This window comes from Nyctibius grandis, chromosome 8, assembly GCF_013368605.1.
Source record: "Nyctibius grandis isolate bNycGra1 chromosome 8, bNycGra1.pri, whole genome shotgun sequence".
In the NCBI taxonomy this organism is placed as follows: domain Eukaryota; kingdom Metazoa; phylum Chordata; class Aves; order Nyctibiiformes; family Nyctibiidae; genus Nyctibius; species Nyctibius grandis.
In genome coordinates this window covers 6,914,123-6,934,683 of record NC_090665.1, presented here as the reverse complement: position 1 = coordinate 6,934,683, position 20,561 = coordinate 6,914,123, and the positions used below count along the sequence as shown (strand labels likewise).

Genomic DNA, 20,561 nt, shown 5'->3' with positions numbered 1-20,561 from the left:
CTAGTGGTTTTTACCTACAAGCACTCCTCTTCAAACAGATTCATGACATTTTTTCTTCATGGTTGTTAGCACCTTACTCAAAGTTTTCTTTTTTTACTTCAATATTCCTACTCATACAATAAAATTCCATAGTAATTCAATATGACTCACAGTATCAGCTTACAGTCAAAAAGGATTCCTCGTGTCTAGCTTTTATTACATAGAACTGCATTACAATGACAGCTAAAACTGTAATTTATACCAAAACAGGAAGAAAAAAAAGATGTCTCCTAACCTCAGTTTGATAGAGTTTGGCCTTGCAGACCGAATTCAGTCACAGACACTTCACACGCTCTCTCTTCCCCCTCGTCCTACCTGGCCAGCTAACACAGCTCCACTTCAGGCACGGCTCTACTGAAGCTTCTCTTACAGCTATTGCTGTTCCAGTATCATTTTTAGAAAGACACTGGGGTTTAACTTGATTGCTTGCTTGCTTTTTACAGTTCATAGCAGGTGTTTTTTTTCCTACCAACTCCCAGGGAGACTGAATTAAGATCGTAGCCTTTTTATAACCTACAGAAAAGAACCTCTGCTGTGTTTTATGGTTACAGAGCCCCAGATAAATCTGAGCTGACATAGCTCAGGTCCCTGTTGATAATGCTCATCCTGTAGACCTCTCCCTCTATATCTATTGTCAACTTTATTTTTCCTTCTTTTAAATCCATTCATACTTCCCCCATGCCCTCTGTCCCAAATCACATTCTTCGAGTTTTTCTTTAGCAGAAGGCAAAACTAATACTTGAACATAACTTCTTAATTCATTATATCCATTGAGATATCCAAACAACAAACCTATTTTTTTCATCTTTTCTAATTAGATCTAAATGCAAATCTAATTTTTCAAGTATTCTGAACTAAACCGTTCTTATTTTCAGTCATTTTAAATTGATATTTATTTATTTTAAAATCTCTAAGAATGTTGCTTTGGTTACAAAACTTTGAAGGACACAACATCATTTGATGCCTAAAACCCTATCAGAAATTTTATTATTTCAAACTTTCATTAAGCAGTACTGATTACTTGTCACCTCACTAGTGACAAAATTTTAAATTCTAATGATTCTTTCTTATATGTGTTTAATATTATTTATATCCCCCTCTTTATAAGAGTTAACTGAAAAGATATTCAGTAGCATTAGTCTCTAAAGCATAAAGTCACACTGATCGTACCTTCCTAAGAAGAAACAGTAATCAGTATTTACCAGCCTGCTTGGTTTAGCTTATTCAGGGGTAATTATTCATGCAAATATACATTTACAAATTACACAGACTACAGATAAACTAAACAGAATTGTTCAGCTATGATGCAACATCTTAAAAAATACACCATAAGCTACACACGGACATAGTAAATTATAATGGTGTGATTTAAACCTGGCTTTAAAATTTTTAGTGAAATGGCTTTATGTTGGAACCCAGTCCCATTATGTCAGAACTCAACAAATTCTCCAGGTCAGACTGCAGTGATGTGGAGGTTTTATTGGCTACTCTCAAACATGAAGAATGAAAGTAAAACACCCATAGGCTGCAGACTGTCCTCCTTCAATGGCCTTTTTTATCATATATCGAATTAAAACTAGGCATTCCCTCCTATAGTAGCTAGAACCATTAAGTTTTTAGAGAAGATGCTTGCACCTTACAGAGGTGCCTGGAAGCACTTTACATACAAATAGGTTCGCAGGCTACAGCAGAAACTGTCGGCTGTTGTAGGGAAGGATCCATCCCAACTGGGCAGGAGAGACTACCTAATGGTATTGGGCACACTCCCCTCCAGCTCTTCGTAGGCTCAACGTGACAAACAGTGAAACACGAGTTTGCACCTACACATCCAGAGAAAGAAAGTAATCTACTGTCTGAAATGACAGGTCCTAAGAACAATGTCCTGTGAATGCAAACGCTGTCTATCAAAGACAGAACGTGTGTCAACTGCAGAGAAATGTTACACGGAAGTGCTTTTGAATCTTTTTAAGTAAAACTGAAATATTTAATTTTATAACTATAATACATTAGATAATTTCCTAGAGAGAAGTATTTCAACTTTGTTCAATTGTTTCATTTTTAGAGTTACTCTGGCAGTGTTAGAATAGAAATATCTAGGAAAATAGCCTGACAATTTTCAGGTTTCCAAGTTTTGCCACAACTCTGAACACATTTTGAAACAGCTCAATTTTCATAGGATGAGAAGCTTGTTTCCCAAACAACTCTTATACTAGTGCATGCATAGTGTAATGAAATACACAGGCTGACTATATTTCTATGCACGCTTGCTACGCAAACACAAAATGTAATTTGTTGTCACTGCAAGCACACAGATACAGAAAGATAAAATAGACATCTGCCTCAAAGACGCAGATAATCACACGTATGTACAAGAGGAGATCATCCACTGCATCAAGAGGACGCTTGAACTTTCAGAAATGTCAGTGAGAGTTCTATTTCCAGAGTATAATAAATGCTCTTTCATAGAGTACTTATAGCCCTTGCTTGGCCAAACATCATGCACTTGAACATAATCAGAGAGATGCCCAACCCTGTAGTGCTGTAAACAGAAATCTGGGTGGTAAAGCAGCATTTTATCAAATGGAGAGAAGCAAACACACAGTTGTGAAAAGGAAAATGACATCTTTCCTATCTGATGTGAATTTTGGTGTTTTAAGTCATTACACAGGTCTCTAAATTACCTCTTTAGAAAAAAGGATTGGGGAAAAGTACATTCTGAAATTACAAGCACATTCAGATGAAAGAAAAGGGAATATACTTGAGCAATAATGAATTCAAGTAGCCCAAATGATTGACCAAGACAAATACAAAGGCAGCTGTATGTGAGAACAGCATAGCCCTATGTGATTAAATGAGTAGATATTTCCATTTTTCAACCACCCAACATTATGCAAAGAAGACTTAACTTACAAGAGACATGTAACATGTGGTTCAGGTAAAATTGCACCAGCAAGAAAACCCTGTTGTTCCAGGCTTTCAAATTTTGTTCTTAAAAATGCACTCAATATTTTGGAATTGCCATTTGATCATTAATTGTGATACTGTATTCTGCACTGCTTAGTCATCTGAAGTTTTCTATATGGCAGCACCATTTATCTTTTATTTCAGAAATAGCTAACCTTCATTTTCAAAATGTTTTATTTTTATGAATAACAGCAAGAATTAAACGGAAGTTCAGGATAGGGCCCTACCAGGTATCCTTGCTATAGCATATCAATAGCTCGCCTTTTTCTTAAGTCTTTCCAAATACGAGGGCGAAGATTTTCCTGAATTGTGCCAAATTTCACACAAAAATTTAAAATTTTGATCATTCATCTCTGCTAAGTGCTGGCAGGAACATCACGAAGAATTTGCAAACTTGGTTCCTGTGCTCTCAGCAAGAACAGAAAATCCTGGAGAAAGAAAGGAAATCCTGTGCAAAGGACAGAAACTGCTTTTTTTTAGGAAAGGGCCCAGTGAATTGTTCACCTTGTACACTGGCATCCCATTAAATTGTATCTCAAAATGAAAGATGGAAAAATGTTGATGTTATCTAAAATGTATGGGAAAGTCTAAAGGCATACAAGAATCTGGACAACTTCTTCCACACAGCCTGGAATCCAGGACAGCCTCCTTTACAGGAGTAGAGAAGTGCTAAGTATTATTGTAGCAATAGTACTTTATGGTACAATTTTCAATAAAAGCAGTTAGGGACATTATTGCAGAACTAGCAGTTACTTTAGAAATCTGCACTCAGTTCTCTCTCTTCCCCCATGATGATCCCTCCTGCCCAGGATGTTGAACAATCATTTGTCTGGACATTTTTGGTACCCACTTTACAAACACTACACATTGTGATGAAATTATCTTCATTGTCTGCAGAGAAGGTTGAAAAATTATGAAAGTTTATTTTAGGCAAAGCAACTCTACAGGCATTAAGATAACAGCAACAAGATCATCAGGGTAAGATCTGATGGATAAGACTGACTCTTTCAGTTCAGATCTTACCTTGATGATCTAGCTGTACCATCTGCTGAAGAGGTTCTCTCCATATTTCTTCATTTGTCTGTACGTTTTTGGTACCCACTTCTAGATTTTTAGTTTGTGTCGTTACAGGACTGCAATATTTTCTTCTAGCCTTAAGGTGTAAGAATTTTATAGACAAAAGGACAACATGGACAAAGACATGAAAAAATTTTTCAGAATAAAAATTTTGGTTAGAAGAATGATATAGTGATTCTTTTGCTAGTAATAATTTCTAGCTTCTCATACTACTTCATCCTCTAAAATACTCCCCAAGTAAAGATCATGCCTGGCAAGCATTGACCTGCAGTAGGAGGAACAACCCTTCTGAATGACAACACAGCAGGAGCTTTCTTGCATATTTAAGCAGCTTTGCTCTCTAGTGGTTGAAGCCATTGCCAGACCTCTTCTATCCTTATTCACCTCTGTCTGCCCCTCGAAGACATCAGTGTGAAGCAGTGAATCTTATGGGAGACAAGACTAAGTCTATATGGTAACATAATTCAGTGGAAGGAAGATAAATTCCTTGAAGGATCTTCTTTCTCACACACATCTACTCTTGGGCCTGCCACAAGCTGGTGATTGATTAGTCACCTTCTCTTTGAACTGCAGAGCACTGGAACATAAGACATAATTATGGGAATAGAACTGATATATCTCACTATTAACTCACATTAAGGCCCTTTTAATGAATGATATAAACACAGTAACTAATATTCATTACTTGAGGCATTAGACATGAGATTTATTTCTATTTAGTGGAAGAGAGAGCATATCAGACAGAAAAAACTAGGAACACCTAATTCTAGAAAAATCAGACCGATGTATTCTCAGCTTTGTTTAGTTTGCGCTGATTTTTTTATTATTTACAAGCAGATATTTCTCTCCTGGGATTGCAACTGCTGGAACTGCTGTATTTCCAACCAGCTTAAAAGTGAAATGCTGAACAAAAGCTTTTTCTCAGGACATTTAAGTCCAGCCAGTGAGCAGGCTCTGATATTTTGACAGTTCACATACACACTCAATGCATTTCCGCCAACTGCACCTGGGTACCAAACTTAGAATTACCTATGGTTAGTAACTGTGTCTTTTTTTTTTTTTTAATTTTATTCTTTTTCACATTTTTAAGAATTCAGTTCTTATATATTTTTTCAACCAGCTGTATCACAGCTGCACATTTTTTCATCCTGCTCTGAAAGGCCTTCAATAGACATTTGTTTCAAAGGATTTTCTCTGAGAGGTCTTATTTTGCTTTTCAGTCTTTCTTACTATTAAGGCTCTATGTCCAGGTTTATAGCATTCCTCAAAGCAGTCTCTAGAGAGGTTCATCCTTTGCCTTTTATACCAAAATTCTTCAACAAAGAAGTCAGACAAGCCACTAAAATCTGTCCTCACCAAATTATTCATATAATGGCAGTTTTATCCTCAACGAGCTTAGATTACATTTAAAACCTGTCATGTGTGCTTATTTTTTTTTTTTAGTAAGTACTTATTTCCACTCTTTCAAGTGGTCATATCTTAGAAGAGTATACTTGGGCTTCATATCACCACATCCTAACACAGAGACAGGAAATCTTCAGACTTGTTTTGGATTCTCAATGCTACTTTCATTCCAAAATATTAAAAATACTGTAATAATGAGAAAAAAAGAGTCCCATAGAAAAGTATTCAATGAGCTGATATTATGACATACAGAAAAAAAATAAATTTTTAAGATTTTGACAAAATATTGTCCGATATTGACTGTAAAAGTTATACTGGTAGGTAGAGATAACTCCTAAGATAAAATGCATTGCTAAGGCTTCAACTAATAAGATTTATCACACTGCAACGAAGATTAAAACAGTCGCTCCTGATTCTTTTCAGGTGCCAGCTCTAATTCACAAGAGACACCACCATTATTTAGACTTTTTGTCTATTTTCAAAAATAATCAAGTGCGGTATGTCAGAAAAATGATTTCTTCTTTTTTAAAAAAAAATACTTTATTACAGTGATTCTAACCTGTATTGTTATGGATGACTGACTGATGCCTGGGACTGCCAGGGTCAGAATCTTATGGCCATGCTCCCAGGTATCGGGTGTATAGGCACAGTAAGATGTAATCTGCCTCCAACTACAGATGCTTTTGTATTGCTAATGTTCCTTAAAAGGTGTTAGGACTTGCTTCTCTTCCTCAAAAATAAACTAAAAAAATGAGAACAAGCAATAGTTTAATCAATATTGTATTTTACAGTCACTCATTACTATCAAAAAGCTGAGTAGCATTTTAACAAGTTCTTTATTCTTTATGCATGAAACCACATTTTTTAAAATAGTGAAGTTATGCAAATAGTTTTAGGGACAAGGATTGAGTATTATATAAATACAAAAATGTTTTGTCATTGTTCTCATTATATCAGTTGTAGTTGTTTCTTATGTTGTTTTTCTCACCCTAGCAATTTTTTAAAAGCTAATATTATTTGCTTTATACTCTCTGTTGGAGGCAATTTTTGCTTTTGTTTTTACCGTAAGCAAGATCCCTTCAAGGCGGTTTTCAACATTGAAAATACTGGAGAAATTTAAAAGAAAAAGATCCTTAAAACCCAAACTAAACAGCTCACAGCAGAAGCAGCTTTTTGCTCAGAACTCCTCCTCTGAGGAGGATATTGCCTTTGCAAACTCAAACAGAAAAAACACAGGTATGTTGTTTGGTTCAAATTTACTCAGAAGATGTAAAAGAAATTACAGGGAGCCAATAAGATAGCACTACCTAAGCAAAATGTGCCTTCTGATTTGCCAAAAAGATTCCCACTTGACTGGGAGTACCTTTGTATTCAGGTTTGCACCAAACACTATTAACAAAAAGTGGGTGTAAGAGAAGAGCAACTGGGAATGTATCAACCCAGATATCTACCGAACTGCAGAGGTGATTGCAACTTGCCTGGTCTAAATTACACAATAAAACAATGAAAGTGAAAAATATTTCCTGGAGATCCATACATTCACAGAAGTTACTTCAACTTGTATTCTCTCACAGTGACTACTAACAGACAAAATTAAACTCTGGTTAAAAATTATGTAATTCCCATTGATTTCAATAGGAATTTTTGTTTAACTAAAACCTGAGTAAAGCACCAAATCTATTCCCAAGTCCTCAGTGTTTGCACCCTTCAGTTTTTACCACGCCATTGGAATATAAATAATGTTTATAGATCAACATTGCTCCCTCTCTAATACTGTACAGAGGTCTTACTGAAAAAATGCCTTTAGCTGATTCTGTGCAATGGCATGGAAGTGCTCAGTGATCTGTTACATCTGTAGATATCAAGATGCCTGACCTTTCGCTGTTTTGCATTTAAAAAACCTAATTTATTATGAATGACATTACTACTAAAATGTCATTACTAATATTTTATTAGTAAAACATTAGTACAGTATTGACCGACAATTATAAAACAGCAAAAGGTTTCGCAGCAGTAGCCATTTGGATCTTTGAAACCCTGCCATTCAGTGATGCAAAAATCTTGCAGCAATATTAACCAGGCTTTTCTGTGTGGTAAACTATTTTTTTAGGGAACTGTAGAATTTTATTTATGAAGGGTTATGTGATACATGCCAGAAAACTGACAGGATGTTCTGCAGGACATCTCTTCAATGATCGTTTTTGTAGTTCTTGAATGCAATTTTAAATTCTATAACCTTCACATTGCATTTCACAGCTTTCTATATGTAATTATAATGGAGTGGCGGCTATGTTGTAGTTAACGTTCAATGTTGTTTTCTGTTTAAAGGTCAAGTCTATTCTAAAATCCATATTCTTAGTGAGATTGTCTTGAAAATTTGCTGTGTCTACTTGGTATGCAGAGCAGTCATCTAAATTATGATTATTTGTGGAAGAGGTTTCTGAGAAACTCATACAAATAAAAGATAAATAAAGCTCCTCTAAAATGTCTAAATGTTACAAAAATCACATGATTCTTCTCATTTGTGTGTATGTGTTATCCAACCTATAGCCCTAACCATCTGCAAACTGATTTCAGCTGCTAGGGATTAATTTTAACTAGTACATGTCTCTTCAGAGAAGAAATTTTAGAAAATGTTAATAAAGATTATCATGAACTAAACTGGCGTGCCTAAAAGAATTAAACGCATGTATGTATCAAGATTCCCTCCAGCTTGACATTTTGCACCAATGTGCCATCAAAAATGACTGAAAGACTGAGGGTGAAATGCTGTGATTATTTAATCTGAATTACATGCACTCTCTGCCTTTGGAATTCAAGATATGCAAGCGAGCACGCTGCAGAAGGCTCATTTGGAAATTTTGCCTAGGGACAAAAATAACCTGGGAAGATTTAAAAATCTTCTAAAACCAACCCGCTGACACCAATCTTAATTCAGAAATATTGTTAAGGAAATTACCGCTGATTAGCTAGAGGGAAGATAAAAGATAATAAGGGTGCACTAATCACATTTCCAGCACAATGAAACCGAATCAAATGAAAGCAACCTGTTGGGTCAAGGACTTCCTGATGCGTTGTCCCTCCAGAGGAACTCACAACCTTTTGGTGCAGAGCTACAAATACAGAGCTGCAAGTACCGCAAGGAAACACTGCTGCAGCACTGTGAAGACCTAGCAGAGAGGGAAGGGGACTGTAGGGCACACAGTGGGGGACCCTGCAATGAGTGGGAAAGATTAGAGGAACGGGCAGTAGAGGAGAGGAAGCCTCCCATCTTCCTGCAGAGTGAAGGACCTGGGAAAGAAGAGGATGGATGGGGAGAGAGGAGACATCTCAGCACAGCCACAAGAAAATAGGGTATCTGCTAAGAAGTGAGCAAGGCCCCCTTCCTTGTGAAAGAGGATCTGACAGCAATCCACGTCCCGCTTCCCTTATTCGCATCTTGCCAAGACTGAAGAATGGTGGGAAGATCACAGAGTGAGCTTAACAGATGGGTTTGTACTTCTCCTATTGCTTCAGGTGGCATTAATCCCTGCGGTGGGTTCTCATTTAACTGAGAAAATGTCACCAAAACAAATGAACCAGAGCGGGGTGATATGCTATCAACAGATGTAGAGAATCTCCTTCTGCATATTGTAGATAGAGGCAAACAGTCGGCATTCTCACTTGTCTGCTCCCTGTGGCCCCTCCAAAGCTAATCAAAGATATCACTGGCTGAGTTGGGAGTATAAATGCCTAAAATCAGCAGACACTTCGAACGGAGAAATGGGCAGAATCAGTCAGGGAATGTGGATGATGGCAGGGAAGTGAAGTGATGTAGGGGAGCAGCCCAAGCAGTCAGGGAACAGGGACAGAGGAGGGGTCAAAGTACAAAGGAGACATGGTCGGGTGTTGGGAGAACTGCCTTGGAGATGGGGATGATTCATTTCTGTCCATGAAACCATCAAATCCCTGCCTGCATATGCATTCCCATTTCAAGAACACACCAGTACTTGTTCTGTTCTTGCATCCTCCCGCAGTTCCTGAACCAACACAGTCCTTTCAGTGTATGTGGTCCAGGAAAGAAAAGTGATGTTTTGCTGGGCTTGCTGAGAGTGACCACAATGAAAAAAGGAAAGGATGGAGGAACAGCAAAGGAACCAACAGGGATGTGGTGCATTCAGCACCCAGTTATTCCTGAAGAGGCAGAGGAGTGTAGTGTAGCATGAGTCAATGCCATATAACAGAGGACACTAAGTATCTCTGTTTAAAGTATTAAAGCAGATTTAGGATTGCCAAAAGTTCCTTAACAATTCTACAAAGCAAAGAGTGAACAAATTTAAGGTGAAAGGAAGGTGAGGAAAAATGCAGGTCACACAAACTTAACTGCAGAAAATCAGGAAATACAAAGTAAATACAATCTTCATTTTGCTTTAATTAGTCCGTCCTTGAATGTTCCAACACACCAACCATCACATAGCTAAGATTTTCTCTTTACAGAAACAAGGGACAGAGCAGACAAACGTTGCTACACCAAAACTGAACACTTGTTTCTTCCTGAAGTTCGCTGTACTCAGTGGGCCTCCCTTAAACCAACAGCCCAGATGACCCAAGTACCACCGGCCTCCTGCTGCGCTTCCAGCCAAGACGTACCCTTACTGACACTGCACTGCACTAGGGGAATCACTGCCGTGTGTGTTAACGGGCGGGCTACAATATGCACCTACACTGACACTACTTATCAATTTGGTGCTGAAAGGAGGACGCTGGATCTCTGGGGGTTCACACACACCTCTCGTTGGCTCTTGCCGACGGTTCCGCAGCTCATCCCTCCACTGCTCCACCGGTGACAGCACACGCAACCACTCCTCTCAGGTGACCGTGAAGGCAGGAAGCAGCACGTTCAGATTCACCACACTACACTCACTCAGAGAATGGTTTGAAACTGTTTGACAACGCGTTTTGCTTTAACACATAAATTTGATGCAATGTTACGTCCCTTTATATACGTACTCTGTTGGGCAGAGTGGCTTTCCTGTTTTCATCAAGCAGACAAAAGGTTTAAACTCTATAGAAGGTAGGTGATATTAAGTTTTAATAAAAATGTATTTCACGTATGTCATTCTTTCCTTAGATTGACCTAGTCTACAATAGATTATTTACATAACTGCTGCAATATCTATTTCAAAACCAACTAGACAGCTCTCTTCAGAACTGTAGGCTGCCCTGCCTGTCACCGTGATGGGTAAACAGTGTCACCTTTTCAGGGCCCGATGAATTACAGAGAAGTAGTAAAAGTGCACCATCCATCACAATGGCACTAAGTAGTTTTTTGAAGCAGATTTCAGATCACAAATGCTCACCTTTTTACTCACAAATGCTGTTTAGACTGTTACCAGAAAGTACAAATTGAACAGCTCATCTACAATGGCCATATGATGGATGGACATGACAGATGGTCAAAGAAAACGAGTCTTGCTATTCTACAAATAACCGTGTCAACAGGAAAGTAGAGCTGTAGCTCTGCTGGTAGCCAGACTGCAGTAACTTAATGGTTTTATTTGCTTGAACTTGTAGCAAACCAAATATACAAATGAGATACAATGAAGCAGCAGCACCAAAGCAATATTAGCAATTCAACTTGATTACGTGACACACAATAGAAATTTTCTACTAAGGATGTGTCACATTTGAAAGGAAATTATTCAGATTATGAGTAGCTGTTACAAGCAAACCTTTTCAGAGGAAAACCCTAATGATTTTGCAATCACAACCCACTGCAAGTTATTCAAAATACACAACTTGTAGCTCCACTGTAAGCAACCAAGTCACCCTCTGAGGGCTGAACCCAGCAACAGCCACCACCTGCTACTTCCCATTTAAAGTTTTTCTACTTCCATTAGTTTAAACAGTAGAGATCACCATGTAGGACTGAAAGTCAGGGAGATTAGCTCACTATCAATTTATGGAAGAATAAAAGAAAACAACTGAAGTTTTGTGAGAGTGCTAGGTATCTCAAAGATCTGACTGTAAAATTGTGCACAGAGAGTCATTCTTTGGCTCAAGTACAAGCTTCGAGGCTTGCCGAAGCCAAGGTACACCCCTAGTGATGCGCACATACACAGTGTGTGTGGTCCTCATTTCTGCAGAACTCAATTATAGATAAAACTGCTCTGAAATACAACTGAAAGTGGTATATGTGTTGCTGGTAATAACATCAATAATTTTTTCCCCACAATAATGTATTTCCCTTAATCTGATGAATTTGTTAGCAACACATTTATTTTCATGAAATAAATCTCAAAGGCCACAACTTTACTTTTATCTCATTACAGTTACTCTTAAGTTACAAGGAGAAAATAATATTACATACTGAGTTTCTAAGTGAAAAATGTGAGAAGCCAAACCCATTCATTAGTACCTTTTACTTGCCCATGGAAAAGTTAAAGCATACATCATGCAGGTTAGAACCTACCCTTGCCTGCTTCATTTCACTTCTTAACAACAAACTTTAACTTGAAGTTATTGGGTTGACTGAGCCCCAGAACAGAGGCTGTGTGGAGATGACGACCATGCGCCTCAATATGGAATGTAGGCATGGAAAGTACACAAAAACAGGAGATCGAGAGAAGTCTCTCTCCCAGAGGAAAACAAGAACTCCATTCCTTCTCCTCTCTGGAATAAATCCCTTGGACTAAAAAGCTTCAATGCTTTTAAGAAAGAGAAGCTGAAGCTTGTGGACTTCAGGATGAGAAACTTAAGGATCTGACTTTCTACCAGCCCTCATATTTCCTACAGTTGAAAATTCAAAATTACATTAACAGTCCATAAAATGAGTTAGTTAGCATCATGCAACGTTCCCCTTTTTGACTCATTACAAGATTTCTGCAGTGCATTATGTGTTGTCAATAAACATTATGGGCAAATGTTGTCCCAAATGAAAGGAAAATATACAACAGTTGCATTTTACTGTTAGAAATTCAGTAACTGATATGCTATAAATATTAAGATATTCATGAAGAATAAAGGTATTTTGGAAGAAGTATCCTCCAAACCCAAAGCCATTCACAATCTGTTCCTATATAGCCTATTAGTGTTCTAAGTCATGAAAACAAACACATCTTTTAAACAAAAAAGAAATCAAGATGGAAAAAACCCTGCATCATTGGAATAACATATATTATTTTAAAAAGGAGAAAGACAACAGTAATGCAGTTGGCAGTGAAATTGCAGTTTTTATATTTCAGAAATATTTATTGAGATTTATACTATCTCAGCTAGGAAACTAAACAGAAACAATTACCCCTTTGTGCACCCCCAATATATTTGGAAAGCAAATATAGGGAGTCAGCCAATGAAGACAGTAAAGAGGATAAGACAAGATAATCCAAGCTCTTATTTCACTTGGCAAGTAACAAATCCCAACAGGCAGGATCTTTTCACTGACAAAACTTCCTAACAAAAGCTACAGTAAAATAAAAATACAAATCAGGGTTTTCAAGAGGAAACAGAGCAGATGTGTCAACTGAGTTGCCATACAAAAAGCACGCGAGATCCATGATCATAATTCAGGAGCTCCAGGTATTAGCCCAGCACTCCCTTCAGTCTCACTGCACAAAACCTCATCTTACCCTTCCTACAGGCATCCCTCAAACCAGTAGCACTTACACATCAACAAGGATAAAATGTAGCTCTAGACACAGCTCTCAGACTTTTACACTCAAGTAAAAGATGCCAATTCATAAACTCAGACACTTTAAAAAAAAAAAAAAATCTTATGAAGCATTTAGGTCTGACTAATTTTTAAGTTTGAATTGAGATTGACCACGTCCTATTTTACCTAAATATATTTATTTTAAGCAATATGTTTATTTTAAGCAAAACACCCAACCTTATTTTAAGGCTGGGCATTTCACCATGTGTACTTCACCAGCCCACTTCAACAAAACCTGATGTTTTCTAAATCTATTTCACCACAAATGACAAATGGTCATATTACCTCAAGAGTTCCTTTGGCAGAGTAAGCTGCATATGAGTACAGGAGGTCTTGGCTATGAAGCGTTTTGGTCTCTCTGTTGCACTGTTGTCCAGTAGGATAAAAGCATTCACCACTGTTTTTCAGAGTTACTGTGTTTGAATAAGAGCCTGGTAGGTCAAGCAAAACAGAGTAATTTACCAGCCGGACATCTTCAAGGCCTTGGGAAGTCCACTGAACCAGAATTTTCATTGCAATGTCTACATCGTCTTCTCTAGGGAACTGTAACAATTCTCTGGAAAAAAAACACAAGTAAACACAGTTTTAGTTTATTTCCTGTCAAGACACTTGTACCTTAATATGCATCAGTCCATGGTTTTGTTCATATCGGATCATCAAACATGCAAAAAAAAAAATCACCCTTCATTTTTTTGCAAATAATTTCTTACCAGTTGTGAGACAAAAGCAATTGTTTTTTGGGAAATAAAAGGAAAAAATATTTATAGGAAACATAAACAATTAAAACATAAAGAATCCTGCAGAAATTATCACAGTAATTGTTTCAAAATTCATCTCTCTGGTGCTGATCAAGTTTCTGATATAGCATCAATTTAGCCAACCACTGAAGAACACAATCTGAAGTAACATTTCAGGGACTTCAGGGAGGGCATGATGCTGAAAATTAGTTGTAATTATATGTTTGGCTTAAATTCATCAAGCAAAGCAAATTTGCTAAACAGAATGGAACTACTCCCCCAACTCCTGTGCTAGCTGTCAGAAAGCATTCCTCAGATTTCCTACCTGCATTGAGGGATTACCTGAGCCAACAGCTTGGCAAGGATATGACACGAGCCTGGAAATTATTTTGGCAGTATCTACCAGACGGGCCAGCTGAGACTTCAGAGGGGTTGGTCTGAGCTTGTATCACTGGGTTTGTATCACTGTTCAACACCAGCTATCAGATGGGCCACAGAATGAAAATAGTGATGGCACTGAAGGATCATCCTCCTCCCCAGCAAATGCCAAAAGATACCATATGTAGAGAGTATTTTAAAGATAACTTTAGAGGAGAGACATGCTGAAGGGACAACTAAAGGCTTTCCCTACTTATATAGGCAAGCACTTATGTAAAGCAAAGCAGGGCATAAATAAAAAGCACCATTATTCAAATAAAAAGCACTATTCAAATGCAGTACAAAAAGCTTACAGAACAGTTGCTGAAGTTTTGTTTGTTTGGTTTTGGTTGCTTGTTTTTGCTCTTTTTTTTTTTGTCTGTGAAGTTCTCATGACTGAGAAACAAGACGAAGGATCACAGAGATATTGATTTCCAAGCACAGAGATACTGACACTGCCTGAAACTCTTCTTCACAATCCTCTCTTCACAAAAAGGCCAATTATAGCTAGATGCTTTAGGGTCCTTAACAGAACCTTAAAAATACCCTGGCTGTCTTGCACACATCAAAAGCAGTGGTTGAATAACACATAGTCTAAAATCATTATTGCAAGCAATACGTTGTTGAGAATCCCACCAAGCGCTTTACAGGCAGCCCTTTGCCATTCAGCACGCAGCTGCGGAGCCGCAGGCAGGACGCTCCCGGCTGAGGGTACCGGCACTGCTTCCAACGGGGTCTGCACTAACCCCAGGGAGAGCTCCGCCAAGGAAAGCTTATGACAGAAAGCAAGCACAAAGACTCCCTTCTCCACCCCAACAAAACTATCTTATAGTTCAACAGACCTTGAAAAAAAAAAAGAACATTTACTGTCTAGACAATATCAAAACCTTAAAAGGCAGAGAGGGAAGTTATAACACCTATTACAGCCTAGACATGGCTCACACATTATATACTACATTCAAATGTCTAATGCCCATCTTCACATTATACAGATGAAATAATTATTCCAACATCCAAAGGATTTAAAAAATATGCAAAAATGCTTCGATTAATCTGCTGTATCCCAGTCTGCATTACAATAGCAAGGTCATTAGTGTACAAAGTTCAAAATTTTTACAAGAACACTGAACTTATGTTAAAGACTTCAGAAGTCCTGTCAGAAGGAATAACTGTCTTCCAGATTTAATCTTTTTAAATTGTCTAAAATAAGTTTTCAAGCAGTCTACACAAACCAGACGAGTTAATCCAATCTGTAGTATATTACCAGTTTCCAATTTCATCTCCTGTGCCTGCTAATGTAATGTCACAAACTTGGGCAGTGCAGAAACACACAAAGTTGTTTGATTAACACAATCATTAACAGAACATTCCCCTCAAGTGATAGAAACATTAATAGAACAAATAATTGCAAGAAACTTATCCCAGGCCAATAAGGTTATGGCACATTGCAACAAGAAGTACTCAGTTTCAATAAAAGGAAATAAGCATTAAAAGAAGAAGTTACAATAAGTAAATTGCTCCCTTAGTAATAGAAGTAAAGTTGCTTTCCACTTCATAATTAAATAAGCATGTCTTTGAAACTTTTGTGACAACATATCTGATTAAGTTAAAGGAATGAGCACAGTCACTATTTACTCCATAATTTCTTTATAGCATCTTAAAATCAAATTACAAATTATGAGCACACGTTATATTACAATAAATCAGCACATATTAGACTACTTTGATAAATCTTATGAACATCACCAGCAAGACTTTTTTCATATTCAGATTTCTTACAATGACTGACTTGCACTTGGTGTTTGATATAAATCTGCTGACTGCATGGACTTAAAGTCAGAGGTAATTTAACTCATTATTTTTATTACACACTAATTGTATGAAAAGTATAATGTAAAAACAGCATTTCCTAAACTGGATAAAATTCAGAAAAGTGTAAAGTTTGTTTGACAGTCCACCCTGAAAAATCCCAACACCTCACAAGCACTTCATAGTCCTTCTCTACAAATTGTCAATTAACTAACTTCCTAAAACTGCCAGGGCCCTGAGATTCATAGTAGTAAGACTTAAGCAGTGGAAAGAAGCAGGCCCCTGGGATGATTATGTTTCTCACTTTTGCAAGCGGCTGCATACTCTAGTAGGAATCAATATCAATGCGATTGCCAACTTCCATTTACAATACTGCCTTTAATAACATCAGCTGAATTTTTGATTCCCTCACTCGCATTAAAAAGATACTTTATTCAGCTACTTGTTCAGGTTCAGTCAATGGGAATAACCACAAAGTTAACAGGAACATCTCTGTTGCTTTTAATCTGCGTAATTTATTGAAGTGGAGCCTCCATGGACTTACGATTTGGTCACAAGTTAGAATCAACTTTAATAAATATAACAGTAACAGTCTGAATAATAGTGTGCCTTTAATGAATGCTCTCAAAGAGATTTCCACAAGTTACTTTCCTTTATTTTCTAATATAGATCAGATATTGAACTAATGTACATCAAAACAGGACATAACCTTTTTTTATGAGTATTCTGCTCCATCTCAAACACACTTGGTTCCTGAAGTGAAAAAAACAGATAAAATTGCACTTAAAGCTCAGACAGCATACCCTGCTTCACTTGATTAAGGCAAAGTTTTCCCACGCTGATAAGATGACAAGATTAAGAACTGTTTATGAAGACCCGTTCTTAGATTTCCTGTGTAAACAAGAAGACTAAGTCGTATTGTACTGCCTGATCAGCTGGATGTCCTGGTCAGTGAAGAGATGTAGACCATGACTGTTGAAGGTTCAAAGCTCTAAAGCCAGGAAAATAATTTGAAACAAGACAAAGATACATCTGTAATAAAGCCAGGCTTTCTGCAGTCTCAAAAGACCAACCTTTAACAGATGATTATAAAAGATAAATGAACACACGCGCACACACACACACAAAATAGAGAAATTTAATTTTCAAATTGGCACCCACAGGGAACATGGAGCTGCAGCAGCTTAAAGGAAAGTCATCTGCTATAACAGCACTTTTTTTGACACAGCTTGCAAAAGAAGGGAACAAGGTATTGCAGATAAGCCAGCTGCTCATTGCAGGTGACACACTTGGACACTGCAAAATACCACTCAAAGGACACTGAAAAATTACAATAGGTCACTGTAACAAACAAAAGATGGAATAATTTAACTGTATGACAATTCCTTATCAGACAATCCTATTAAACTGCTACAAAACCCCCCAAAATAAATCTAAAACTGCAGTTGGATTCTACAGATTTAATCCTAAAAATCTAGAGGGACAAGATTTTCCTCCATATATGAAGAACTTCAGTGTGGCTTGTTTGGTTTTTTTTTCTTTAAAGATTTAATGTCTGTACTGCAATGACAGCGGGAAATGGCCTACACTTCATGACCTATTAAAAAAAATAACCTGAATTCCAGTTTTGCAGAGTTAGAAGTTTATCTTATTTCCTTATTCCCAAACTTAGACTAAATTTTTACTCTTTATTTTCTTCCAGTTCACTGAAATTGTTGATAAAGCAGCTACTGGAATTTTAGGTAGCAACTAAGAACAAATATAATTTTGGAATTTTTACGGGCCAATTTTTCAGCTGAGTAGTTGGTTTCAAATTTTGGGAGTCGCATTGAATTTGCCAGACAAGATTTTTTGTAAAGCTACACCAGATCAAAGTGTTATCTTGCCTAATACACTGTTTCCAACAGTAGCTGGTAGCAGATAATCAAAAAAGAATGCAAAAACCACATCATACGGAGTTGTTATATTTATCAGCTTCCATGCACGTGTCTGTCTTCCTATCCACAAACTTTATCCAGGCTGAGTTTTAAAAATGTTTACATATGTTCAGGATTTCAGAACTCGTTTCAGTCCATTAAGAGCTGAGATGTGGCAGTTTCAGCAGTGCTGGGCGAGTGCACAGCACTCACACAGACCAACTGCTCCGCATATGCACAGTACTTTTTGCAGTTGCAGATAAGAGTATTTAGTTGAATCCATCGCATATAGTGTGTACAGACAGCAAACTAAATGTGTTCAGGAAATACCACCTGCCCAAGTCACATCTGCTTAAATTTTAATTACATGTTCCTGCTAATGAGGGTGCTCAACTGGCTGTCTCCAACCTGCCCAATCAGATTTCCCATGGTCTGAACTGCCTGCCACATATCTGCTGGTTCCAAACTAAATTAAAAAAATCCAAGTTCAAGAGAGGGTAAATATTTATCAGGAGGTTAGAGTATCTAAGAGAAACATTCTCATGGTGCAAACAGTTGACTGCATGCAGCTTAGTGCAGGATAGGATCCAGGACCACTTCAGGCTCTTCAGGTTATGTTGCAAGGCCTCCAGCAACTGCTCCAAAAAGCAGATACATGACTTGTCCTTTGTCATCACATCTGCCATCACTCTCTATACTTCTAGATATTCTGGGCATATTTTTAGCACTGATACTAATATTAATTTTGTGGCAGTCATGGGTCACAAGAAATTCGGTACTGTGTTCATTCCTGTCACACGATGACAACAGTAACGACCAAAACTGACAGGTAAGTCTATTCAGATATGCTTCCTAAATCACAAACAAACAAAATAATACTGGCCTAGAGTATGAAAGCAACGGAAAGCTCTGGTTAAACATAACATTTGGACACTAGATATGGGTCAGCCACCACATGACATCATGCTGCTTCTTCCATTTGCCTGGGTTTTGGCCAGCCAGTCTCATCACCCACAGCAGCCTCCCCGTTGGAGCTGGAGCTCTCGCAGGAGGCAGGGCTTTTTGCCAGCCCCACGCTGTCATCCAGGTCTGTCTGATAGAAAAAATTACATAAGGCTCAACCAAACACAGTGATAAATGCATGGTCTGTCCTAATGACGGGAAAGCTAAAACCCCGTTCATTCTTAGGTAACAACATACCACTTTTGCTATCAAAGGGAGCATTTACAGACCTGCACCTGCATATCTCTACGAATGTTACAGAGTGCCTACAATATAGATATCATGCTATTAACATAAAGGAGTATGATTTATGACAGCTTTTGCTTTTCACAGACACAGATAAATGCGATTCCTGAAAACATAAAAAATATGTAATGTCACGTAACAGAACACCAGCTCTAGATTTGGTTGTGCAGTTCTCTAGCAGAAAAATGCTTTTGAACTTCTTTTTTAAACATTATGTGCACTATGGCCTTTGGGTACTTTCAATAAAAAGGGACTCGAGTCTTTTATTCAGAAAATTATACCATAAGCAGGCACAAAAGTACTTTTAAACAAAACTTCATAGCATTTTTGTACTATGTTTAGGTCCACCGGGGTATTAGACTTTCACAGGGTACCTGACCATATGTACCCTCTCCTATAATGGTATAATTACATGCACAACAGCTTCAAGCCAAACCTCTAATTTTCCTGAGAGGTTCTTTGTCATGAGATTGAAGAATACCCTCAGATCTCAGCCCATGCTGGCTTCCAAGCTCAGCTGTTTTGTACTTCTCTCCCCCTCGCCCCTTTTCACTACAGGACTACCAAGCGTATTGCTGCTACCCACCGCATCAGACAGTCAAATGCCTTCTATATTTTTTGAATAAAACTAATGGGGATAGTTCAAATCTCACTTGTCAACATCAGGACGCAAGCCAAACTTGCATTCAAGGCAGATGGTGGAAGACATTGAAAAATAACTGATTCTCTCACTTTGTGACTCCACAGTTTATTTGAAAACAAGCAATTCATTGTTCCTCTACACAAAACATTGCGAAGTCATAAACTGGCCATAGGTGAGCTTTCCAAAGCTTTCTAAGAGATTTGGATGACAGTTATGCTGACATCTAGCCAGCATCCAAATCTTTCAAATGCTTCAGAACATCAAAATGCCAATATGAGTTTCCAATGAACTCATCAATCAATGAATCAATGAACTGGTCTATCAAATGATCACCCAGAAGAGGGTAAACACACACAACATCTCTCAACTACTCTTCTAGTCTATTTCAAGGTTAGAAGATTTTTGAAAAAATCTATAGCTCCAAATATCTGTGACTTCTTAGAGAGTATTCACCTTACTTTTCAGCAATAACATGCCATTCTAAACTGAAAAAGGCTCTTTCAGATCTATTTGTTTAATAAACAATTCTTCCAGTTACACAATCTTTTATTGTGGAAACAAACACCCATGGTAAAACCCGATGCTTTCCCTATTTTAGCATCAGACACAGAAACAAC

The 20,561-nt window shown here is 37.6% G+C and overlaps 1 protein-coding gene across 1 annotated transcript in view; it reads right to left on the bottom strand.

Moving 5' to 3' along the window:
• Positions 1–20,561, bottom strand: part of NAALADL2 (N-acetylated alpha-linked acidic dipeptidase like 2) — a 247,643-nt gene that overhangs the window by 185,394 nt on the left and 41,688 nt on the right. The window contains exon 3 of the mRNA XM_068406490.1: positions 13,460–13,730. Coding sequence (XP_068262591.1) covers positions 13,460–13,730 — 271 coding nt within the window. The remainder of the gene's footprint in view (positions 1–13,459; positions 13,731–20,561) is intronic.